General features: G+C 38.2%; 1 protein-coding gene across 1 annotated transcript; it reads right to left on the bottom strand.

Moving 5' to 3' along the window:
- Positions 1 to 24,923: 24,923 nt before the first annotated feature.
- LOC116754456 (interferon-inducible double-stranded RNA-dependent protein kinase activator A-like) lies at positions 24,924 to 26,307 on the bottom strand. Its single transcript, XM_032633131.1, has one exon. It carries the CDS (start codon positions 26,241 to 26,243, stop codon positions 25,431 to 25,433), a length of 813 nt encoding a protein of 270 aa, XP_032489022.1. The 5' UTR covers positions 26,244 to 26,307; the 3' UTR covers positions 24,924 to 25,430.
- Positions 26,308 to 26,601: the final 294 nt, after the last annotated feature.

The following is a 26,601-nucleotide window of genomic DNA, read 5'->3' as shown; positions in this document are numbered from 1 at the left end:
AGTAGAGACCTGAAGAATTCAATATTTAGGTATTCCTTAATGTACTCAATCTGATGTCTGAGAAATATTATATGATAATGATCCATCCTTGTACTCATCCTCACCAGAAAAAAAAAGTATATCAGAATTCATCAAAATAGAACTTTAAAAAATTTGACCATCCATGTGTGTCTGTACTAGTTCAAGTGAGAGCAATAGGTGAGTGAAGAAATAAAACTGAGTGAGAAAGAAAACCCTCAGATCAGACTTCTTTGATCTACTAAAGGTCTAGATGACAATCACAGGCAGCACTGAAATTACCAACATTCCTCTTTGAAAAATAGACTCATGACTTTGTACACTATGCATTACATTTATAATAATAAAGAATTATAAAATATTTTTTCAAATATCAACATAAGAAAATATTGGTGTGCTATACAAACTGTATTAATGAATAAAATATATAACAACTGTACAAATAGTCATATCTACTTTGATAGTCATGTTGAAAAACATTCAGATAGTCAGACATACGTGTAAGAAGCTAAAGTTTGCCCTGGGTCATTCTTTCTATTATATCTATTTTAATACAGGAAAAGGCTACAAACATCTGCTGCAAATTCTCCTTAAAATTAAAAATTTTTCATGAAGATCCAGCAGAAAGTCAATAGAAAGGAAAATACATATGATTTCTTTAGAAATAAATTCTGATCTAATTTTAGAAATTTGGTGCATCTATTACTTTAGGGAATCCTTGTTTCTAAGGTTTTTAGTATTTACACTCAACATGGATTTTTTTTTTCTGACCCCAAGAATCTCTTAAGTATGATGGGATAAACATTTTTTAAGCAGTGACCAAAATCCTAAAAGACTAGAGAACTCCAAAAGATTATAAATTATCTTTTAACAGATTTAATGTAGTGGGTTAAATGGAACCTGTCCTCTACCCCCACAAATTCTTGTCCATCCAAGAACTTCAGACTGACCTTGTTTGTAAATGGGACCTTTGCAGATGTAATTAGTTAAGGATCAAGATGAACTCATACTGGTTCAGTGTAGGCTCTAAATCCAATGAGAGTGTCCTTGCAAGAGTCGGAAAAGGACATGGACAGGCAAAAGGAAGAAGGCTACTTGAAGACAGAGTCAGAGATTAAAGTGATGCTGCCACAAGCCAAGGAGTCACAAAGAGCTGGAATAAGCAAGGAAAGATTTTCCCCAGAACTTTTAGAGGGAGTGGCTCTGCCAACACCCTGACTTCTGGCCTCCAGAACCATGAGAGGATAAATCCCTGTTATGTTTGTGGCAACTTGTTTCAGGAGCCACAAGAAAATAATACAGTGAGCATGATCTACTCCAGTGTTTCACTGATGTAAGTTTAAACTGTAGGCAGATATGTTTATTCCCTTTCCTGCTGGATCTCTTTAACACATTACTGAATCAATTGTAAATAATGTGTAACAATGGTGCTAAAAATTTAATTCCTCTCCTTAAGGTCCTTAATTTGGGGAAAAGTTAGTTCAATAATTCAAACCTCTATTTCTTCATATGTTCTCCCTTTTAAATATTTTTAGAATTAAAGTTAATTTAAAAGTTACCTTAAAGTTAAACTTCTAAGTTAATTTGTCAGAACTGCAGACTTTATAACTTTTTTCAAAATGTTGTTTGTTAATATCGATTTAGCCTTCACATTTTATAAGATGTGATAATCAAATTACTTTAAAAAAAATAAACATAAATGGTATTTTGCCTTCTCTTGAAAGCAATCAAAGAATGAAGAGCAAATTCAACCCTACATTTGCCATAGACAAGGTGATATCAGCTGTCACTTTAGAGGTTGTAATGAAGAGGGACCTTATTTATTCCTTCCTAATATTTCCTATCGTGTATGAAATGATGATAGTCTGCCATTTATTCATACTCTGTCATCCCTGTATTCTTTTTCTGCCCAAGGACCAGTACAGGTTGGCTCCATCTGAGCTTCCTCAGGGTCTCCTGCCCTGTCAAAATGTTAAGCCTGGCAGGGTTCCAGTATCACTGAACCTTTATGGGCTATTTTTCCCACCAAGTATATTGTTGTTTTAGGTTGACATCTAAAGGGTATGTAAGACTTATGGCTAATTCAATGTCCTAAGTCACGGTAGCAGGAATCTGTTAAGGGACTGTCATATCATTTTAAGGAAACTATAGAGCTGGTCATGATTTTGCTACCTCCAAGACCTACCAGACCAGATTACAAGTCCTGTGAAAATTAAAACCAAAGTGACACTGCTTACCAAACTTTTGAGATTGATATAAACAAAAGAGATATACATGGTTTAGAATACCGAAAGCCAGAGAAATGTCTTTGTTCTTTAAAACAGAAGGTAATCATATTGTTACTCTCATATAAGAGTCTAAAACAAAGAAGGACAACTTGGCAGTCCTAATTTTTTCCATCATATGAGGACAGGGAGGATTGTCATTTTTCCAGGGAGGTGGGTGTTTTATCAGTGAACCTCTGAGTGCAAATGGTTGAGTCTATATGTATGTGTTGACAGAGACAAAGCCAAGGGAACTTTCAAAGTAAAAAGTGCCCTGCCTTAGGCTCATAGAACAACAGTGCAGAACAAAGATGAGAGGACAGGATGCTATGCAGAACAAGTGCACATCTCACACCACAATCTCCATCTCTCAAGCATCTGAGAGTTTATTTTATGAACAGGAACAACAGCTGGTCCCTGTCCCATCAAAAGTCAAATATATGCCTGGGAAGATAATATACCAGCATAATTAAATGGTGTCCCATGGGTTCCTGTTATCTAGTATAAAATATATATATATATATATATATTTTTAAACATCTTTATTGGGGTATAATTGCTTTACAATGGTGTGTTAGTTTCTGCTTTATAACAAAGTGAATCAGTTATACATATACATATGTTCCCATATCTCTTCCCTCTTGCGTCTCCCTCCCTCCCTATCCCACCGCTCCAGGCGGTCACAAAGCACCGAGCCGATATCCCTGTGCCATGCGGCTGCTTCCCACTAGCTATCTACCTTACGTTTGTTAGTGTATATATGTCCATGCCTCTCTCTCGCCCTGTCACAGCTCACCCTTCCCCCTCCCCATATCCTCAAGTCCATTCTCCAGTAGGTCTGTGTCTTTAATCCTATCTTACCCCTAGGTTCTTCATGACATTTTTTTTCTTAAATTCCATATATATCTGTTAGCATACAGTATTTGCCTTTTTCTTTTTGACTTACTTCACTCTGTATGACAGACTCTAGGTCTATCCACCTCATTACAAATAGCTCAATTTCGTTTCTTTTTATGGCTGAGTAACATTCCATTGTATATATGTGCCACATCTTCTTTATAAAATATATTTTTAATCAATTGATTTTCTTTTTTATTCCTCTACTACTTGTTAGCAATGTAAATTACTGCTGTGTTTTAGGATTTTATTAGCTCTAACTTACACTGAGTAGATGTTTGGTCAATAACTAAACTCCTTAATGTGTTTTTAAGATCCTTCATAATTTGACCCCTTTTTACAGCTTAAGTTCTTTCCCGACACCTCCCCTTGACTCCAAGTTCCAGTAAATCTGAAGCACTTTCAGGTTAAGAAGAGCTGTGCTGGGTGAACTAAACACCATTCCTGTCTTCAAGGAAATCAACGAGGATTATAATAAGTATAATAAGAGCTACCTATATACAAGGACAGGACACCTAATCCAGTGTTAGGGGCATAGAAGGCTTTCCAGGGAAAATGTCTAGAGCAAAGTTGGAAAGGTAGCTGAGGATTAGGCAATTGAGTTTGTGTGGACAAGTATTTTACACAAAGGAAATAGCCTGTGCAAATGCCTGGAGGTCAGAAGTTCCTTATAAACACTACAAACATTATTTAACTTCTGCATAGTTTCAAGTAGTTCATGGTGTCTAAGTGCTAGTTACTGTGGGCAAATTTGAGATGAGTTCTCAGTATAAGTTTTTTCCCCTAAGTTCTCCTAAGTTTCACAAGTTTACTATGCCCATACCAATTACAGAAAAATAAGAAACAAACCTGCAGAAGTTAAGAATGAAATGATATATGTATCATTTTGTAAACTGCTATTCCCTAAGTACAGTATTCTTCCATAAACTATAATGCCTTGCCCCATATGGCTCTGTTAATTGTTTTATTTCACTCACTGTCAAATTGTTCTCAGTCTTCATTAGGTTGGAGGCATGTGGTCTCCATGAAAGACAAGTCCTAAAAGTAAACTTGGCTTTGAGCAGCTGTTTCTCTTCTGTAATCTTTTATATTTCATACAATTCAGGTACATTGGTCTCCCTGACAATATCCTCATTCGAAAACACGAAAACAAAGCAGGAACAAAATTATCAATCATGCGTGCTAAAAGCATGACATCTCCCCACTTTCATTTCAGCCTGACCCCTCTCATTTATCATCCCTGGCCTCATTCCCAAGTTTTAGTCATCCCTTAGGCTACTAGAAAAATATATTGGATGAGAACTTGGCAAAATATGGCCCTTATTTAGCTAAATATACACGTGTGATGCACACATGTATTCAGAAAAGAAGTAGGCAGAACGAATTTCACATACACCACAGTGTTCTCTCTACCACATCTGTTCTCCATGAACGTCAGTTAAGGAGGAGAATTAGCTTGGAGTTGGTCCAGGAACTAAAAACTTTTGTGTTCAATTCCTGGCACTTTCTTCTGACTCACAATGTGATGTGTCACAAATATCTTACCCTTTTGTCACTCAGTTTTCCTCTTCTGTTAAACGGCAATGAAGCCTCCTGGTCTCCATTCTCCCACTGCTTGTACTTCCTAATTTCTGTGTATAATTTTCACTGGTTTCAATTTGTCCACTTAGAGGGAGAAAGGAGAGGGTGAAGGAAAAAAGACAGAGCTCTTTCTGGTTTGCAAAACTACTTGATTAGAGTCAGAATGTGAGGTACCATTATTGTCATTGTAAGTCATTTTTGTTTGGGGGCATGGTTTTTTGTTTTTAATTTTGGCTGCATTGGGTCTTTGTTGCTGTGCGTGGGCTTTCTCTAGTTGTGAGGAGCATGGGTTGCTCTTCATTGCTGTGCAAGGCCTTCTCATTGTGATGGCTTCTCTTGTTGCAGAGCATGGGCTCTAGGAGTGAGGGCTTCAGTAGTTGCAGCACGCGGGCTCTAGAGCGTGCAGGCTTCAGTAGTTGTGGCATGCAGGCTCAGTAATTGTGGTTTATGGGCTCTAGAGCACAGGCTAAGTAGTTGTGGCACAAGCGCTTAATTGCTCCGTGGTATGTGGGATCTTCCTGGACCAGGGATCGAAACCATGTCCCCCGCATTGACAGGCGGATTCTTAATCACTGCGCCACAAGGGAAGTCCCTGTAAGTCTATTTTGAATGCCAGGTTTTGATGCTGAAATATGCCCAAATTTTTACCTATCACTTGTGGCATTTATTTTTTACTCCAGAAGATAAAATACCATGTTATAATTCTAGAAGTTTTGCTAGGAAATATCAACATCCTTCAATTTAGTTTTCTAACACATTTTCTTTGCTGAGGCTCCAAAGACACAAAAACATAAATCAGTTCATTTTTTTTTTAGTTCCAACAGTAAATAAAATTTGATTCTAATTACCTTTAAGTGCTGCCTGCCTGATGTTTAAAAATTAAAAGTAAAAATTTTGGTAAAAATGAAAAGGAAAATCCGTGGCAATGCTCTTCTTCAGAAGAGCTCAAAGAAATCTATAAATACTCCTTCAACCATTTCTGATTTTCTAACTTAAAATGAGGCATCATTCAAGAGTTACAAACAATTGTTTCTTATTAAATTACTTGCCTTACAAAGTTTAGTATCAGCTCTTATAAGTCATTTCCTATGATATCTGAATCATTTGGAGAGGAGTTATGCATCTGTACATAACTAAATGACCTAAATTACTTTAACTTCTGATTCATCACACCTCCATTCTACTTTTATATTTAGCTCTATTTTTTCCCCAAATTTCAATGTCAATATGGAGCAAGTTCGTACATAAATAGTCTCCAAACCTATAGCTTTATTGTTTGCTTCCCCAAACATATTTTTGCATCTTTTCTCCTCCTAGCTGTTGCTTATTTAAGTTCTAAGCCATATGGTTATGCCAAGCAAATATACAGAATCTTAAAGCTGGAAAGATATCTCAAAGTTGACTCACTTCAACCTCATAACTAATGCAAAAATAATCTTAAACACCCTGGCAGGTAATGTGGACTCTGAACAGTTCCAGGACAGAAAGCCCACTAAATCACAAGGAAGCCAGTTTCTTATATTCCTAAATTAAGACATTTTACTTGTTCTTCCAATGCCTGATGGGAACAGCCTCCTTCCAGGCCTTTGCATAACTTGCCTCCTAAATACATTTTAGCCTCTGCTTTAATGTCAGCTTCTCAGCAAGGCTTGCAGTCACTCTTATTCTCTTATCCACCTTTATTTTCCTCCACAATACTTATTGCTACCTGACATTACACTGTAGGTGTATTTGTTTGTTTGTTGATTATCTGATGAAACACAGAATACAAGCTCCAAGAAAGGAAGTACTGTATTTTATTACCACTGTATCTCCAACCCCTAGAGTAATGCCTGGTATACAATAGGTACCAGAAATATTTGTTGATTAATTGAATATTGAACTTAAATGGGCATTCCTATAACTTTTACCCACTGATCGAAGTTCTGCTTTTGGGAAATCAAATAAGAGCAAACATTCTCCATGTAAATTGGTACAGCCACTATGGAGAACAGTATGGAGGATCCATAAAAAACTAAAAATAGAGCTGCCATATGATCCAGCAATCCCACTCCTGGACATATATCCAAGAAAAATATACTTCAGAAAGACACATGCACCCCAATGTTCATTGCAGTACTATATACAGTGGCCAAGACATGGAGCAACTTAAATGTCCAACAACAGATGAATGGATAAAGAAGAATGGTACATATATACAGTGGAATACTACTCAGCCATAAAAAAAGAAATAATGCTATCTGCAGCAGCATGGATGGACCTAGAGATTATCATACTAAGTGAACTAAATCAGACAGAGAACAACAAATATCATATGATATCACTTATATGTGGAATCTATAAACTTATTTACAAAACAGAAACAGACTCGCAGACTTGGAAAACAAACTTATGGTTACCAAATAGGAAAGGTGGGGGAAGGGATAAATTAGGAGGTTGGGATTAACATATACACTCTACTATATGTAAAATAGGTAATCAACAAGGACCTGTTGTATAGCACAGGGACCTCTACTCAATACTCTGTAATAACTTATATGGGAAAAGAATCTGGAAAAGAATAAATATACGTTTAACTAAATCACACCTGTAACTACCACAACATTATAAATAAATTATACTCCAATATAAAATAAAAATTTTAAATAATAGTAATAAAACATTTTTTTAAAGAGCAAACACTCTCTTACATTATGGCCAACATTCAGACTTTTTTTTTTTTTTTTTTTTTTGCAGTACGCGGGCTTCTCACTGCTGTGGCCTCTCCAGTTGCGGAGCACAGGCTCCGGACGCGCAGGCTCAGCAGCCATGGCTCACGGGCCCAGCCGCTCCGCGGCATGTGGGATCTTCCCAGACCGGAGCACGAACCCGTGTCCCCTGCATCGGCAGGCGGACTCTCAACCACTGCGCCACCAGGGAAGCCCCAACATTCAGACTTTTAAAAACAACTTTCAAATCCTTTCCTTTCAGAACTATGGTATATCAGGCAGTAGAAACCATTTTCACAAGCATGATATTAAAATGCAATTTTATCATCCCAAAGCAAATAATCAGAGAAGTGAATCTTGGAAATAAGACTTGGGGTTTATAGACATTAGAGATAATACTGTGATTTGGAATTAGGAAGTGGAATCAGGAACGGGGGAAATCCCGACTATTGCTATCTCGCCTATTTAAGGAGTATTAGAGAAAATGGATTACTAGATCAGTACTACAGCTCTGTGATGGTGTACTGTCAATTCCAGCATGTTGTAGGAACAGCCATAATTTCTCAATAAAAGTTTTCCATTTTACCTGGGGAATTAACCTCTAACCCTCAGTGTCCTTATCTGAATAAGATTACCTTATCTAAATAAGATTATCTTCAAAATTTCTAACAGTTGAGATTATCCTTATAACCAACTTTCATCTAGCTAATAAGTAACACCTGAAAGGAGTATAATTCTTTGGCTGAGATTAGAGATGAGGTGATGGAGCTAACGGCCTGGGGGATGTAAACAATTTTTGAATAGCCTTTCTCAGAACTAAGCTAGGGAACTTTAAAGGTAATAAAAAGAGAATACTGAGCACCCATGAAGAACCCATTTAGAGGTATGGAATTAGAGTCAGTGGACGTCTCACAGATTGGAGACTTTCTCTACTAATGTTATATGGACCAGAAGAGGGGGAGGGGAAGATACTCTGTGAGTGATCCAGGTCTGAGGCTGGGCAAGGTGGAGGCATGACATTTTAATATAATTATGAGGGTGATGTTCTGGTCATGGGGTACATCTTGGGAGGGAATTAGTAAGAGAAGTGAGACAGAAAGAGTAAATAAATATTTGTTCGACACAGAAACATTTTAAGAAGTTGGAATATGTCCAGTAACTGTTTACATTGATGGATGCATGTCGTGTATACTCTTTACTCCTTTCCTCTATGCTTTATTACAAGTCTTGGCTTTCAAAGTACCTTAAATATACTTGCTCTAGACTAAAATTAGTTCTAAAATCTCACTCTTCTTTGGGGTGTCCTAACTTTTTTGTTCTACTTCTTAATGACTTCGTATGTGGAAAATTTTCTTTTATTTCCTATTCAAGTACAAATAAAACATTACCAGAATGACTAAAACTGGGTATTGCATATTATCTTACATATCTGGCATACCCCAGTTTGTTTACAGCTTTTTCATGTATCTTTCTTACTAAAGGAGTACAGCTAATTCTGAATAACTGATGATAAGGGAGGATGATACTAGTATGTATAAATTCTATCCACAAACCTCATTTTAGACAAGGTTTTAACTACCCTATCAACAAATCTTTTATAAGGGTTCCTAATGCTAGCAGAATTATTTGGTTTTCCGTCTCTTCGGCTTACCAAAAGGGCAGAAAGCCAGGAGTAGATGAAGGCCAAGTGTGGAGAGTCAGCCACATAGCTTGTCCCTCTAAAGGGGCTCACTTCAGCCCTTCTTTCTACTTTCTGTGAAAGCTCCACCCACTTCCTTTGTCCTTTAGAAAGTCAGCCAGCAATATTAATTAAGCAATCTTTAACACACTGACCAAATTCTTTTCCTTTACCTTTTAAATTTTCTCCTCAGATTATCTCTATCTTCATTTTGGAAAACAGGTCCAGCACTGGGGTCTCAAAATTGTCTTATCACACATTTTCTATGTGTCTACTCCTCTTTGCAGATCTCTATTATCATTATAACTTTCCCTTTTCCAAAACAATGAACATTTCTCTAATGACCAGGCTGCGGCCCAGGCTTCTGCACCTCTCCTTCCTTACAAATATCCATATAAGGACATGGTCACCAAAATATTTCTTGATTGTAGAAATTCCTTCCTCAAGTTCCCAGTGAGACTTCTTCCCTTCTTCCAACACAACCTTCCACCAGACCAAATCATTGTTATCTGAAGGACACCGCTTTCCTATCTGCAATTTGCTGAGTCACATTTTGCCATTACTCTGCTCTGATCACCCAATTCTTTTTGCCTATTTGCATCATATCTTACAAACAATACATCTCCTCATTCAGCTATGATTTCCACAGCTAAAATACAAAGATCAACTTTCACATAATGGATGCTTCTTTCAACTTCCCACTGGCCATCTATCAGGTCAACCTACTCACCAATTCACTTCTTCACTATTTTCTCTGGTTATCTGTGAAAGCAACATAAGTAAGTGTGACCATCCCACACTTCACAGTTAAGAAAAATGAGGCCCTGACAAGACAGTTAAATTACTAGACAAGCATTAGTATACTGTAGGTAGCGGTGACTCTCTGTAGTCATCAAAGTAACCTTGATGTTTAAAACAGAAACTGTCAGATAACATCTGGTGAATGTATTTTACCAAGAATTTAGCTGAACACTTGCCTGATTCTCCACTGGTCCCTTCCCCATCCCCAAGATCCCAGGCCAGAGCATGATAACACCCAAGGGCACACTCGCTGGCTCCATCAGGTCTCCTCTCCCAGAACTCAAGCATCCAGCCATCCACAGGTCCTGGTGATTGAGAATAATCATCTTCCTTAGAGTTGCTTGACAGATACATCTTCCGCATTATTTCATCCTCAATGCAAGGACTTCCTTTTTTTAATCTCCACTTCTCTCTTTTCCATTAAATACAACTTACAGTAAAGTCAGAAATAAACCCTGGTATTTCACTTAGAGATCTCTCAAATAGATGGAGACTGTCAGTGCCCCGTTTTGCAAAATGTTGAGCCATGCTTATATTGCTCTGCTTTAAGTATTCAACTTTGTATTTCCTTAGATAAAATGATAAAAGACATCCAACAACATTTTCCAGGAATGAATCAATCTTAGATATTCTATCTCACAGTGTCCTACAATGTTTGTGTATAACCTGGGCAATTTTTAGGATCCATGATAGAATTTGGATTCCTAGGTAAGAATACTTTGATTAGTTTTCCATTGTTGCATAACAAATTATCACAAACTTATCAGCTTAAAACAAGACAAATTTATTAACTCACAGTTTCCAAGGGTCAGGAATCCAGCACATTTTTTCTGGGTCCTCTGCTTATAGTCTCACAAAGCTGCACAGTGCCAGCCATGGCCATGATTTCATCTGAGGCTTAGGCTAGGCTTAGGCTTAGAAGTCTTCTTCTAGGCTTCTTGGCTGTTGGCAGAATTCAGCTTCTTGTGGTTATAGGACTGAGATACCATCTTTCTTCCTGGCTCCCACCTGAGGCCCATTCTCAGCTCCTTGAGGCTACCCATGGTTTTCTGTCATGTGCCCCTCTCTACAATGTGGCAGGTTGCTCCTTCAAGGCCAGTAGGGCAACACCTCTCTTGCTTTTAATCACTCTTTCTAATTTGCTAAGACGAAGTCTTATATAACAATATAATCATCATAGTGACTAGTCCATCATATTCACAGGTCCCACCAACAATCAAGCAGAGTTGATTGTACAAGGAATGTTGTACACCAGTGGGTATAGGGGTGGAGGGTGTCTTAGAATTCTGCTTACCAAAATGGTTCAGACAGGAGTTCTCTCCAGAAGAGACATTAGTCATCCATTTTTTCTAAAATTATCACAGAGAAAAATTAATGGGTTAGGCAAATCACAAACTCAGCAATTGCTATTGTCAGTGGGCATTTTCCCAACACTGTGGCCTTAGCACAATGCTCAGTTGGCTGTGAGACACCTATAGATATTGTTGTTCACAAATCTAACACCATTTTGGAAACCAATAAGAGAAAGAAAATTCAATAACTTAGGAATGGGCACTAAGTATTTTCATTTTATATCTTTTGAGCATGGGGGAATTCTTTGTGCTGGTAATTCTAGCTAAGCTTTGGGGAGAAAATTCAGAAGATAAACCTCCAGTCTAGTACTATAAAGGCTGTTTGGGGCATGAATTATCAATCACCCACCATAAAACCTTCCCCACTAAAATTTTTGGTTTAGCCTGAATTATGATGCTTGAAAGAAAGCAAAATATAAATTCTCTTTCATTAGTATTCTAAAAGTGCAGGGTAGCAAAGCTCACAACTACTCAGTCTATGAGTGCATGAACTGACAAACATTAATAAAAATGTGCCAGGGAAAAGTGTCCAACTTGCAATGCTAAAAGCTAACATCACATTAAATAAAATGTAGCTTTTTTCCTGTTTTTTTTCAATTATTGAATAACACGTTCCACAAATCCAACTTGATTAAAAGACATTTCTTTCCACAGTTTGTGTGTTTCAAACTTAAATATGTGTGATTTGCATAGCTGATGTCATCTCCCTGGGTTTTGTGGTTGTACACTGTCATTTGGTGATTAGCATTCCCCAGGATTCTGACACTAATTCTCTTTCTGCCAACTGCCAATCCATGCCTACCACTACATGCACAGGAATATGGTAGGAAGGGGCTGATTTAGCAGAAATCCACCAAGTACCACCAAAAAATAACTCAATACATCTATTCAATAAATACTAGAGCAGTAGCTTCATCTTTGAAAATGAAGACATCGCATTCATATTTGAACCTTAAATCAAATGCTGCAGGTTACTTTTCATTAGCAATTTCTAGTTTGTGCAAGTTGTGCCAATTCAGTTAAAATCAAAAATTCTGGCAGTTTTTCTCCCCCTTTGCTTAGGCTTTGGAGTCTCTTTCTGTGCCATGGGATCTATCACTGTCAACATTTCATTTTGCTGTCAAGGTCTGTGGGAACTCATGGGCCAGAGATGATGCTGATACAAGAAGACGCTGGCTTGCTGGCATTGTCCTTGGCTTTTCAGTAACTTCTCTACAGTCTCCAGCCTTCTCTAGCAGCATCCAAGTATATCCAGGCCTTCTGAAGATGTATGCAGCTGGTCTCACTGCTCTTGGTCTATTCTCAGTGTTCTTTAATGTCCATGGATTTTGGGGTGGTGCCAGATCCAAAAAATGCCTTTAGATTTCTCTTATTAAGTATTTGGTTATATGCTAATTCTGAGTATATGTCTTTTATTTCATACCTAAACAAATCACAGATGCTCAATCTTTGTCTTTAAGAATGCGTGATCCACATCAAATTTCTTGGTTTTTTAGTGTGTGAGTTGTGGGGGGGGATTAGAGTGAGCAGCTTGCAGTACATGTTTTGATTTTTGGCCATGAGGTATGTGGGATTTTAGCTCTCCGACCAGGGATCAAACACACACTCCCTGCATGAGCTCCATAGGGATAAGTCAGAGGACATAGAAAATAATATAAGCATATTTTATGTACATGAGAATATTCTGGGAAATTCCCTGGTGGTCCAGTGGTTAGGACTCAGTGCTTTCACTGTTGTGAGCCTGGGTTCAATTCCTGTTAGGGGAACTAAGATCTTACAAGCTGAATGACATGGCCAGAAAAAAAAAGTATATTCTAGAAGGACATAAAACAGTTGTTGCCTTTGGAGAAGACCAGAGAATTTAAGAGCTTATTTATTATACATACTCTCATTTTATTTGAATGTGTTCTGTTCATTCATTTTAAAAATATTTGCACAGAAGATGGCAGAGTAGAAGGACATGTGTTCACTGCCTCTTGAGAGAGCACCATAATCACAACTAACTGCTGAATAATGATTGACAGGAAGACTCTGGAACTCACCAAAAATAATACCCGATATCCAAAGACAAAAGAGAACCCACAATGAGACAGTAGGAAGGGCACAATTACAATAAAATCAAATGCCATAACTGCTGGGTGGGTGACTCACAAACTGGAGAACACTTATACAACAGAAGTCCACACACTGGAGTGAAGGTTCTGAGCCCCACGTAAGGCTTTCCAATCTGGGGGTCCAGCAACAGGAGGTAGAATTCCTAGAGAATCAGACTTTGAAGCCTAGCGGAATTGATTACAGGACTTTGACAGGACTGGGGGAAACAGAGACTCCACCCTTGGAAGGCACACACAAAGTAGTGTGTGCATCGGGACCCAGGGGAAGGAGCAGTGACCCCATAGGAGACAGAACCAGACCTACCTGCTAGTGTTGGAGGGTCTCCTGCAGAGGTGGGGAGTGGCTGTGGCTAACCATGGGGACAAGGACACTGGCAGCAGAAGTTCTAGGAAGTACTCCTTGGTGTGAGTCCTCCCAGAGTCCGCCATTAGCCCCACCAAAGAGCCAGATAGGCTTTAGTGTTGGGTTGCCACAGGCCAAGCAACCAGCAGGGAGGGAACCCAGCCCCACCCATCAGCAGACTAATGGATTAAATTTATACTGAGCTCTGCCCACAAGAGCAACACTCAGCTCTACCCACCACCAATCCCTCCCATCAGGAAACTTGCACAAGCCTCTTAAATAGCCCATCCACCAAAGGGCAGAGAGAAGAAGCAAGAAGAACTACAATCCGGCAGCCTATGGAACAAAAATCTCATTCACAGAAAGAGAGACAAGATGAAAAGGCAAAGGGCTATGTACTACATGAAAGAACAAGATAAAACCCCAGAAAAACAACTAAATGAATGGAGATAGGAAACCATCCAGAAAAAAAGAATTCAGAATAATGATACTGAAGATGATAGAGGACCTCGGAAAAAGAATGGAGACAAAGATTGAGGAGATTCAAGAAATGTTTAACAAAGACCTAGAAGAATTAAAGAACAAACAAATAGAGATGAACAATACAATAACTGAAATTAAAACTACACTAGAAGGAATCAATAGCAGAATAACTGAGGCAGAAGAACGGATAAGTGACCTGGAAGACAGAATGGTGGAATTCATTGTCATAGAACAGAATAAAGAAAAAAGAATGAAAAGAAATGAAGACAGCTTAAGAGACCTCTGGGACAACATTAAATGCAAGAACATTTACATTATAGGGGCCCCAGAAGGAGAAGAGAGAGAGAAAGAATGCAAGAAAATATTTGAAGAGATTATAGTTGAAAACTTCCCTAACATGAGAGAGGAAATAACCACCCAAATACAGGAAGTGCAGAAGTCCAATACAGGAGAAACCCAAGAACAAACATTCTGAGACACATAGTAATCAAACTGGCAAAAATTAAAGAAAAAGAAAAATTATTGAAAGCAGCAAGGGAAAAATGACAAATAAGATACAAGTGAACTCTCATAAGATTAACAGCTGATTTCTCAGCAGAAACACTACAAGCCAGAAGGGAGTGGCATGACATATTTAAAGTGATGAAAGGGAAGAACCTACAACCAAAATTACTCTACCCAGCAAAGACCTCATTCAGATTTGATGGAGAAATCAAAAGCTCTACAGACAAGCAAAAGCTAAAAGAATTCAGCACCACCAAACCAACTCTACAACAAATGCTAAAGGAACTTCTCTAGGCAGGAAACACAGGAGAAGGAAAAGACTTACAGTAACAAACTCAAAACAATTAAGAAAATGGTAATAGGAACATACATATCGATAATTACCTTAAACATGGATGGATTAAATGCTCCAACCAAAAGACACAGGCTTGCCGAATGGATACAAGAACAAGACACATATATATGCTGTCTATAAGAGACCCACTTCAGACCTAGGGACACGTACAGACTGAAAGTGAGGGGATGGAAAAAGATATTCCGTGCAAATGGAAATCAAAAGAAAGCTGCAGTAGCAATGCTCATATCAGATAAAATAGACTTTAAAATAAAGACTGTTACAAGAGACAAGGAAGGACACCACATAATGATCAAGCGATCAATCCAAGAAGAGGATAAAACAATTATAAATATGTATGCACCCAACATAGGAGCACCTCAATACAAAAGGCAACTGCTAACAGCTATAAAATAGGAAATTGATAGTAATACAAGAATAGTAGAGGACTTTAACACCTCATTTATACCAATGGACAGATCATCCAGACAGAAAATTAATAGAAAACACAAGCTTTAAATGACACAATAGACCAGATAGATTTAACTGATATTTATAGGACATTCCATCCAAAAACAGCAGATTACACTTTCTTCTCAAGTGCACATGGAACATTCTCTAGGATAGATCATATCTTGGTTCACAAATCAAGCCTCAGTAAATTTAAGAAAACTGAAAATATATCAGGCATCTTTTCTGACCACAACACTAAGAGATTAGAAATCAATTACAGGAAAAAAAACGTAAAAGACACAAACACTTGGAGGCTAAACAATGTTACTAAATAACCTAGAGATCACTGAGGAAATCAAAGAGGAAGTCAAAAACTACCTAGAGAAAAATTACAATGAAAACACGACCATCCAAAATCTATGAGACACAGCAAAAGCAGTTCTAAGAGGGAAGTTTATAGCAATACAAGCCTACCACAAGAAACAAGTAAAATCTCAAATAAACAATCTAACCTTACACCTAAAGGAACTAGAGAAACAAGAACAAACAAAACCCAAAGTTAGCAGAAGGAAAGAAATCATAAACATCAGAGCAGAAATAAATGAAATAGAAACAAAGAAAGCAATAGCAAAGATCAATAAAACTAAAAGCTTGTTCCTTAAAAGATAGACAAAAATGATAAACCATTAGTCAGACTTATCAACAAAAAGAGGGAGAGGACTCAAATCAATAAAATTAGAAATGAAAAGGGAGAAGTTATAATGGACACTGCAGAAACACAAAGCATCCTAAGAGACTACTACAAGCAACTCTATGCCAATAAAATGGACAACCTGGAAGAAATGGACAAATTCTTAGAAAGGTATAACATTCTAAGACTGAACCAGGTAGAAATAGAAAATATGAATAGACCAATGACAAGTAATGAAATTGAAACTGTGATTAAAAATCTTCCAACAAACAAAAGTCCAGGACTAGATGGCTTCACAGATGAATTCTATCAAACATTTAGAGAAGAGCTAACACCCATCCTTAAACTCTTCCAAAAACTTGCAGAAGAAGGAACATTCTGAAAAGCATTCTGAGGCCACCATCACCCTGATACCAAAACCAAACAAAGATACTACAAAAAAGAAAATTACAGACCAATATCACTGATGAATATAGATGCAAAAATCCTCAACAAAATACTAGCAAGCAGAATCCAACAACACGTTAAAAGATCATACACTATGATCAAGTGGGATTTATCCCAGGGATGCAAGGATTCTTCAATATATGCAAATCAATCAATGCGATACACCATATTAACAAATTGAAGAATAAAAACCATATGATCATCTCAATAGATACAGAAAAAGCTTTTGAGAAAATTCAACACCTATGAATGGTAAAAACTCTCCAGAAAGTGGGCATAGAGGGAACCTACCTCAATATAATAAAGGTCATATGTGACAAACCTCCAGCCAACATCATTCTCAATGGAGAAAAAATGAAAGTATTTCCTCTAAGATCAGGAACAAGACAAAGATGTCCTCTATTGCTACTATTATTCAACATAGTTTTGGAAGTCCTAGCCACAACAATCTGAGAAGAAAAATAAATAAAAGGAATACAAATTGGAAAAGAGGTAAAACTGTCACTGTTTGCAGATGACATGGTACTATACATAAAGAATCCTAAAGATGCTACCAGAAAACTACTATAGCCAATCAGTGAATTTGGTAAGGTTGCAGGATACAAAATTAATGCACAGAAATCTCTTGCATTCTTACACACTCATGATGAAAAATCTGAAAGAGGAATTAAAGAAACACTCCCATTTACCATTGCAACAAAAAGAATAAAATACCTAGGAATAAACCTACCTAGAGAGACAAAAGACCTGTATGCAGAAAACTATAAGACACTGATGAAGGAAATTAAAGATGATACCAACAGATGCAGAGATATACCATGTTCTTGGATTGGAAGAATCAGTATTGTGAAAATGACTATACTACCCAAAGCAATCTGCAGATTCAATGCAATCCCTATCAAATTACCAGTGGCATTTTTTACAGAACTAAAACAAAAAATCTTAAAATTTGTATGGAGACACAAAAGACCCCAAATAGCCAAAGCAGTCTTGAGGGAATAAAATAGAGCTGGAGGAATCAGACTCCCTGACTTCAGACTATACTACAAAGCTACAGTAATCAAGACAATGTAGTACTGGCACAAAAACAGAAATATAGATCCATGGAAAAGGATAGAAAGCCCAGAGATAAACCCAGGCACCTATGGTCAGCTAATCTATGAAAAAGGAGGCAAGGATATACAATGGAGAAAAGACAGCCTCTTTAAAAAGTGGTGCTGGGAAAACTGGACAGCTACCTGTAAAAGAATGAAATTAGAACACTCCCTAACACCATACACAAAAATCGACTCAAAATCGATTTTTTACCTAAATGTAAGACTGGACACTATAAAACTCTTCGAGTAAAACATAGGAAGAATAGTCTCTGATATAAATCACAGCAAGATCTTTTTTGATCCACCTCCTAGATTAATGGAAATAAAAACAAAAATAAACAAATGGGACCTAATGAAACTTAAAAGCTTTTGCAAAGCAAAGGGAACTACAAAAAAGATGAAAAGACAACCCTCAGAACTGGAGAAAATATTTACAAATGAAGCAACAGACAAAAGATTAATCTCCAAAATATATAAACAGCTCATGTAGCTCAATATTAAAAAAAAAAAAAAACCCAATCAAAAAATGAGCAGAAGACCTAAAGAGACACTTCTCCAAAGAAGACATACAGATGGCCAAGAAGCACATGAAAAGCTGCTCAACATCACTAATTATTAGAGAAATGCAAATCAAAACTACAATGAGGTATCACCTCACACCAGTTAGAATGGGAACATCAGAAAATCTACAAACAACAAATGCTGGAGAGAGTGTGGAGAAAAGGAAACCCTCTGGCACTGTTGGTGGGAATGTAAATCGATACAGCCACTATGGAGAACAGTATGGGGGTTCCTTCTAAAACTAAAATTAGAATTACCATATGACCCAGCAATCCCACTACTGGGCATATACCCAGAGAAAAGCATAATTCAAAAAGACACATGCACCCCAATGTTCATTGCAGCATTATTTACAATAGCCAGGTCATGGAAACAACCTAAATGCCCATCGACAGATGAATGGCTAAAGAAGATGTGATACATATATACAATGGAATATTACTCAGCCATAAAAAGGAATGAAATTGGGTCATTTTCAGAGACATGGGAAGACCTAGAGACTGTCATACAGAGTGAAGTAAGTCAGAAAAAGAAAAACAAATATCGTATATTAATGCATATATGTGGAACATAGAAAAATGGTACAGATGAACTGGTTTGCAGGGCAGAAATAGAGACACAGATGTAGAGAACAAATGTATGGACACCAAGGCGGGAAAGTGGCGGGGGGGGGTGTTGAATTGGGAGATTGAGATTGACATATATACAATAATATGTATAAGATGGATAAGTTGCTGTATAAAAATTTTTTTTCATAAAATTAAAAAAAAAAGGAAGCACAGACAACTACAGCTCTGGCAATGTTCAATTTTTTTGAAAAATAATAAATAAAATTTTAAGAATATTTGCAAATTTAATTCTTTCAGTTAAAAATTAAAATGAGCCTAAAAGATAATGAATACTCAAAAGGAGCCCTGTGCTGCTTTGATTTAAGTGAAAAATAAATAAGTTTCTTGTTGTGATTCTATGTCAATTAGAAACAAAGTGACAAGCCTTCTCCCCTTCTACAGAAAGGCGCATTTCTTCTTCATTCAAATAAAGCCTAGCCAAGCACGCTTCTGAGTGCTATAAACATTCTTACAAAATACATCACACGGGGGAGAGTTGAGGAAGAAGATGGAAGTGTAAGATGCAGAGATCACCTTCCTCCCCCCAGATACATCAGAATTACATCTACATGTGGAACTGCTCCTATAGAACACCTACTGAATGCTGGCAGAAGACCTCACACTTCCCCAAAGGCAAGAATCTCCCCCATGTACCTGGGTAGGGCAAAAGAAAAAAGAAAAAACAGAGACAAAAGATGAGGGATGGGATCTGCACCAGTGGGAGGGAGCTGTGAAGGAGGAAAGGTTTCCACACACTAGGAAGCTCCTTCGTGGCTAGAGACTGTGGGTGGCGGAGGGGGGAAGTTTCGGAACCACGGAGGAGAGCACAGCAACAGGGGTACGGAGGGCAAAGCGGAGAGATTCCGCACAGAGGATCGGTGCCAACCAGGACTCACCAGCCTGAGAGGCTGTCTGCTCACCTGCCGGGGCGGGCGGGGGTTGGGAACTGAGGCTCCGGCTTCAGACGTCAGACCCCAGGGAGAGGGCATGGGTTGACTGCGTGAACACAGCTTGAAGGGGGCTAGTGCGCCACAGCTAGCCGGGAGGGAGTCCAGGAAAAATTCTGGAGCTGCCAAAGAGGCAAAAGACTTTTTATTGCCTCTTTGTTTCCTAGTGCGCAAGGAGAGGGGATTCAGAGTGCCGCTTAAAGGAGCTCCAGAGACGGGCATAAGCTGCGGCTATCAGCGCGGACCCCAGAGACGGGCATAAGTTGTTAAGGCTGCTGCTGCCACCACCACGAAGCCTGTGTGCAAACAAAGGTCACGATCCACACCTCCCCTCCAGGGAGCCTGTGCAGCCCACCACTGCCAGGGTCCCGTGATCCAGGGACAACTGCCCCGGGAGAACAAATGGCATGCTTCAGGCTGGTGCAACGTCACACCAGCCTCTGCCACTGCAGGTTTGCCCCTCTCTTCCCCCGGCCTGAGGGAGCCAGAGCCCCTGACTCAGCTGCTTCTGTAACCCCGTCCTGTCTGAGCGAAGAACAGACACCCTCAGGTGACCTACACACAGAGGCAGAGCCAAATCCAAAGCTGAAACCCGTGAGCTGTGCAAACAAAGAAGAGAAAGGGAAATCCCACCCAGCAGCCTCAGGAGCAGCGGATTAAATCTCCACAATCAACTTGATGTACCCTGAATCTGTGGAATACCTGAAAAGGCAATGAATCATCCCAAATTGAGGAGGAGGACTTTGGGAGCAAGACATATTATTTTTTCCTCTTTTCCTCTTTTTGTGAGTGTGTATGTGTATACTTCTGTGTGAGATTTTTTCTGTATAGCTTTGGTTTCACCACTTGTCCTAGGGTTCTGTCTGTCTGTTTTGGTTTTTGTTTCCTTTTGTTTTCTTTTTTTTTTTACTTTTTAAAAAATCTTTTTCTTAATCATTATTTTTTATTTTAATAACCTGATATTATTTTATCTTTTTAAAATTTTATTTTATCCTCGTTCTTTCTATTTTTTCTCCCTTTTATTCTGAGCTGTGTGGATGAGAGGCTCTTGGTGCTCCAACCAGGAGTCAGTGCTATGCCTCTGAGGTGGGAGAGCCAAATTCAGGACACTGGTCCACAAGAGACCTCCCAGCTTATTGTAATATGAATCGAAGAAAATATCCCAGAGATCTCCATCTCAACATCAAGACCCAGCTTCACTCAAGGACCAGCAAGCTACAGTGTTGGACACCCTATGCCAAACAACTAGCAAGACAGGAACACAACCCCACCCATTAGCAGAGAGGCTGCCTAAAATCATACTAAGGCCACAGACACCCCAAAACACACCACCAGACATGGACCTGCCTACCAGAAAGACAAGATCCAGCCTCATCCACAAGAACACAGGCACTAGTCCCCTCCACAAGGCAGCCTACAGAACCCACTGAAAGAACCTTAGTCATTGGGGACAAACACCAAAACAATGGACACTACGAACCTGCAGACTGAAAAAAGGAGACCCCAAACACAGTAAGTTAATCAAAATGAGAAGACAGAAAAACACACAGCAGGTGAAGTAGCAACGTAAAAACCCACCCGACCAAGCAAATGAAGAGGAAATAGACAGTGTACCTGAAAAAGAACTCCAAATAATGATAGTAAATATGATCCAAAATCTTGGAAATAGAATTGAGAAAATGCAAGAAACATTTAACAAGGACCTAGAAGAACTAAAGAGGAAACAAGCAACAATGAACAACACAGTAAATGAAATTAAAAATACTCTAGAAGGGATCAATAGCAGAAGAACAGATAAGTGACCTGGAAGATAAAATAGTAGAAATAACTACTGCAGAGCAGAATAAAGAAAAAAGAATGAAAAGAACTGAGGACAGTCTCAGAGACCTCTGGGACAACATTACACCCACCAACATTCGAATTGTAGGGGTTGCAGAAGAAGAAGAGAAAAAGAAAGTGACTGAGAACATATTTGAAGAGATTAGAGTTGAAAACTTCCCTAACCTGGGAAAGGAAATATTTCATCAACTTCAGGAAGCACAGAGAGTCCCATGCAGGATAAATACAAGGAGAAACATGCCAAGACACATATTAATCAAACTATCAAAAATTAAATACAAAGAAAACATATGAAAAGCATCAAGGGAAAAATAACAAATAACACACAAGGGAATCCCCATAAGGTTAACAGCTGATCTTTCAGCAGAAACTCTGCAACCATAAGGGAGTGGCAGGACATATTTAAAGTAATGAAGGAGAAAAACCTACAACCAAGATTACTCTACCCAGCAAGGATCTCATTCAGATTTGATGGAGAAATTAAAACCTTTACAGACAAGCAAAAGCTGAGAGACTTCAGCACCACCAAACCAGATTTACAACAAATGCTAAAGGATCTTCTCTACACAAGAAACACAAGAGAAGGAAAAGACCTACAATAACAAACCCAAAACAATTAAGAAAATGGCAATAGGAACATACATATCGATAATTACCTTAAATGTAAATGGATTAAATGCTCCCACCAAAAGACACAGACTGACTGAATGGATACAAAAACAAGACCCGTATATATGCTGTCTACAAGAGACCCACTTCAGACCTAGGAACACACACAGACTGAAAGTGAGGGGATGGAAAAAGATATTCCATGCAAATGGAAATCAAAAGAAAGCTGGAATAGCAATTTGCATATCAGGCAAAACAGACTTTAAAACAAAGACTATTACAAGAGACAAAGAAGGACATTACATAATGATCAAGGGATCAATTCAAGAAGAAAATATAACAATTGTAAATATTTATGCACCCAACACAGGAGCACCTCAATACATAAGGCAAATACTAACAGCCATAAAAGGGGAAATCGACAATAATACAATCATAGTAGGGGACTTTAACACCCCACTTTCACCGATGGACAGATCATCCAAAATGAAATTAAATAAGGAAATGCAAGCTTTAAATGATAATTAAACAAGATGGACTGAATAGATATTTATAGGACATTCCATCCAAAAACAACAGAATAAACATTTTTCTCAAGTGCTCATGGAACATTCTCCAGGATAGATCATATCTTGGGTCACAAATCAAGCCTCAGTAAATTTAAGAAAATTGAAATTGTATCAAATATCTTTTCCAACCGCAACGCTATGAGACTAGATATCAATTACAGGAAAATATCTGTAAAAAATACGTAGGCTAAACAACACACTACTTAATAACCAAGAGATCACTGAAGAAATCAAAGAGGAAATCAAAAAATACTTAGAAACAAATGACAATGATGACACGACGACCCAAAACCTATGGGATGCAGCAAAAGCAGTTCTAAGAGGGAAATTTATAGCAATAGAATCCTACCTTAAGAAACAGGAAACATCTCAAATAAACTACCTAACCTTGCACCTAAAGCAATTAAAGAAAGATGAACGAAAAAACCTCAAAGTTAGCAGAAGGAAAGAAATCATAAAAATCAGATCAGAAATAAATGAAAAAGAAATGAAGGAAATGATAGCAAAGACTAATAAAAGTAAAAGCTTGTTCTTTGAGAAGATAAACAAAATAGATAAACCATTAGCCAGACACATCAAGAAAAGATGGAAGAAGACAAATCAATAGAATTAGAAATGAAAAAGAAGTAACAACTGACACTGCAGAAATACAAAGAATCATGAGAGATCACTACAAGAGATTACTATGCCAATAAAATGGACAACCTGGAAGAAATGGACAAATTCTTAGATATGTACAACCTGCCGAGACTGAACCAGGAAGAAATAGAAAATATGAACAGACCAATCACAAGCACTGAAATTGAAACTGTGATTTAAAATCTTCCAACAAACAGAAGCCCAGGACCAGATGGCTTCACAGGCGAATTCTATAAACATTTAGAGAAGAGCTAACACTGATCCTTCTCAAATTCTTCCAAAATATAGCAGAGGGAGGAACACTCCCAAACTCATTCTACAAGGCCACCATCACCCCGATACCAAAACCATACGAAGATGCCACAAAAAAAGTAAACTACAGGCCAATATCACTGATGAACATAGATACAAAATTCCTCAACAAAATACTAGCAAGCAGAATCCAACAGGACATTAAAAGGATCATACATCATGATCATGTGGGGCTTATTCCAGAAATGCAAGGATTCTTCAATATATGCAAATCAATCAATGTGATACACCATATTAACAAACTGAAGGAGAAAAACCATATGATCATCTCAATAGATGCACTGAAAGCTTTTGACAATATTCAACACCCATTTATGATAAAAACCCTGCAGAAAGTAGGCATAGAGGGAACATTCCTCAACCTAATAAAGGCCACATATTACAAACCCACAGTCAACATCATCCTCAATGGTGAAGAACTGAAACCATTTCCACTAAGATCAGGAAGAAGACAAGGTTGCCCCCTATCACCACCATTATTCAACATAGTCTTGGACGTTTTAGCCACAGCAATCCGAGAGAAAAGGAAATAAAAGGAATCCAAATCAGAAAAGCAGAAGTAAAGCTGTCATTGTTTGCAGTTGACATGATACTCTACACAGAGAATCCTAAAGATGCTACCAGAAAACTACTAGAGCTAATCAATGAATTTAGTTAAGTAGCAGGATAAAAATTAATGCACAGAAATCTCTGGCATTCCTGTACACTAATGATGAAAAATCTGAAAGTGAAATTAAGAAAACACTCCCATTTACCATTGCTACAAAAAGAATAAAATATCTAGGAATAAACCTACCTAAGGAGACAAAAGACTTGTATGCAGAAAATTATGACACTGATGAAAGAAATTAAAGATGATACAAATAGATGGAGAGATATACCATGCTCTTGTATTGGAAGATTCAACATTGTGAAAATGACTCTACTACCCAAAGCAATCTACAGATTCAATGCAATCCCTATCAAACTATCATGGGCATTTTTCACAGGACTAGAACAAAAAATTTCACAATTTGTATGGAAACACAAAAGACCCCTAATAGCTAAAGCAATCTTTTTTTTTATAACAACAGTTCTTTATTACATGGATTCAAATACACAGCATACCAATCATGTTCCCTGAAATTTAACAATCACATTCAATTAATACCTGTTAGTGCATTCCTCAACACTAATTCTAATGGGCTTCCTTCGAAATTCCTTTACAAAGCCTTGTACAAAGAAGAGGTCAAGCACCAGTAAGAAAGACTGTTGTTAGCAGTTTTATTTTATCCTCCTCCTCATCAACAGCAACAATCATGCAGTTTTTTCCTTCCATGTGCATGGCATTGTAAAATGGACGCTACACTCTGCTATGGTACAAAGTTTATAAATACAATATACCAATACAAATTCGAAGCCATTAAAAATAACTTAATAACAACTACCAGAAGATAATTAACTCTGGAGTGTTGATGGAATCTATGAAGAGATTTAGAACCAACACACAAACTCAAACATTATAGTAAATGTTTTACTTGGAAAGGGGAGAAAGGGGAACTTCTTATGTGCTACTGAAGGGTTTTCTACATTGTTCCACATTTACTTTCTTTCTGCTATTATCTTTAAATACTGCAGAGCATTGTGAGCTGCATCATTCTGCGCACTGCCACAGGAGATCCCCGAGCCATGACAGACTGTGATGGGACTGGTGGACAATTCAGCGAGACATTGATACTGTCCATTGGCACTCAGTTCTTCTATATCCAAATGTGTTATATTAAAACCTTGCTCCTTTGCAATTTCACTAAGCAGCTGGATGTAATCTGTATTTGGAATACTGAGGAGGCTTCTTTTCAGTAAGTTGATCTTTTCACAAGGATAATTCCTCAAGGAATGCCAAGTATAACCTAAAGAATGTCCTACCACATTTGTCAAAGAAATGTGGTTCTCTGGAGAGATATTACTGAATTTGGCAAGAAATTTCTCAGCAGCATTTCTCTTGGCTTGTTTCTTTGATGCCCCCTTTCCAGTTTCCATGAATGACTCTAGCCTGCAAATTGTGGTATATTCTCTCTTATGAGCAGGTCCTCCCTCCTGGGAAAGGGTATATTCAGGAAGTCTCCAGCTATGATGAATAGCCAATTCCTGTAATGAACCAATAGGATTAAGCTGGTTCTTTGGTTGCTTGGAACTGGCAGGCATTAAGGGATCAGGAACTGCAAAGAAAATACTTGCACTGGCTTTCAAAATGTTTATGGCAGCCTCTGAAGCTCTATGTTTCGCCAGCTTCTTCCTTGTACCTTCACCTGTGCAGGTTATGTCACCAACAGTTACTCTGAATGTGAAAGTGGGCACGTGTATTTGCACATTGGATCTTTCACATTCATAAACTGGGATATTCTTGGTCTTCATGCCGTATACATGTTAATACCTGAATTGGTGTTTTCCCTGGCTTAGCTGTGATCATCTTCCCCAAACTGAAGGTCCCACTGTCCTCACACTCCAGCGACGGAGCCATGGCACGATGCCTGCTCTGAGACATAGCCAGAAGGGACGGCTTTGTGGCGGGAGGAAGAGCAGTGTGGAGCAACATCTTCACTCTGCAGGTTGGTCAGTCCCTGAGAGGAGTGATATAGAGCCAACACCGCCACCTCCTCCCCTCCTCCGACTCCTCTACAGCAATCTTGAGAATGAAAAATGGAGCTGGAGGAATCAGGCTCCCTGACTTCAGACTATACTACAAAGCTACAGTAATCAAGACAGTATGGTA

This window comes from Phocoena sinus, chromosome 5, assembly GCF_008692025.1.
Source record: "Phocoena sinus isolate mPhoSin1 chromosome 5, mPhoSin1.pri, whole genome shotgun sequence".
Classification (NCBI taxonomy): domain Eukaryota; kingdom Metazoa; phylum Chordata; class Mammalia; order Artiodactyla; family Phocoenidae; genus Phocoena; species Phocoena sinus.
The sequence above is the reverse complement of the archived record's forward strand: the minus strand, read 5'-3'. Positions and strand labels throughout refer to the sequence as shown.

Bases quoted from the DNA above. Each gene is read 5' to 3' on its own strand.
- LOC116754456 (XM_032633131.1), bottom strand. From the start codon at position 26,243: ATGAAGACCAAGAATATCCCAGTTTATGAATGTGAAAGATCCAATGTG.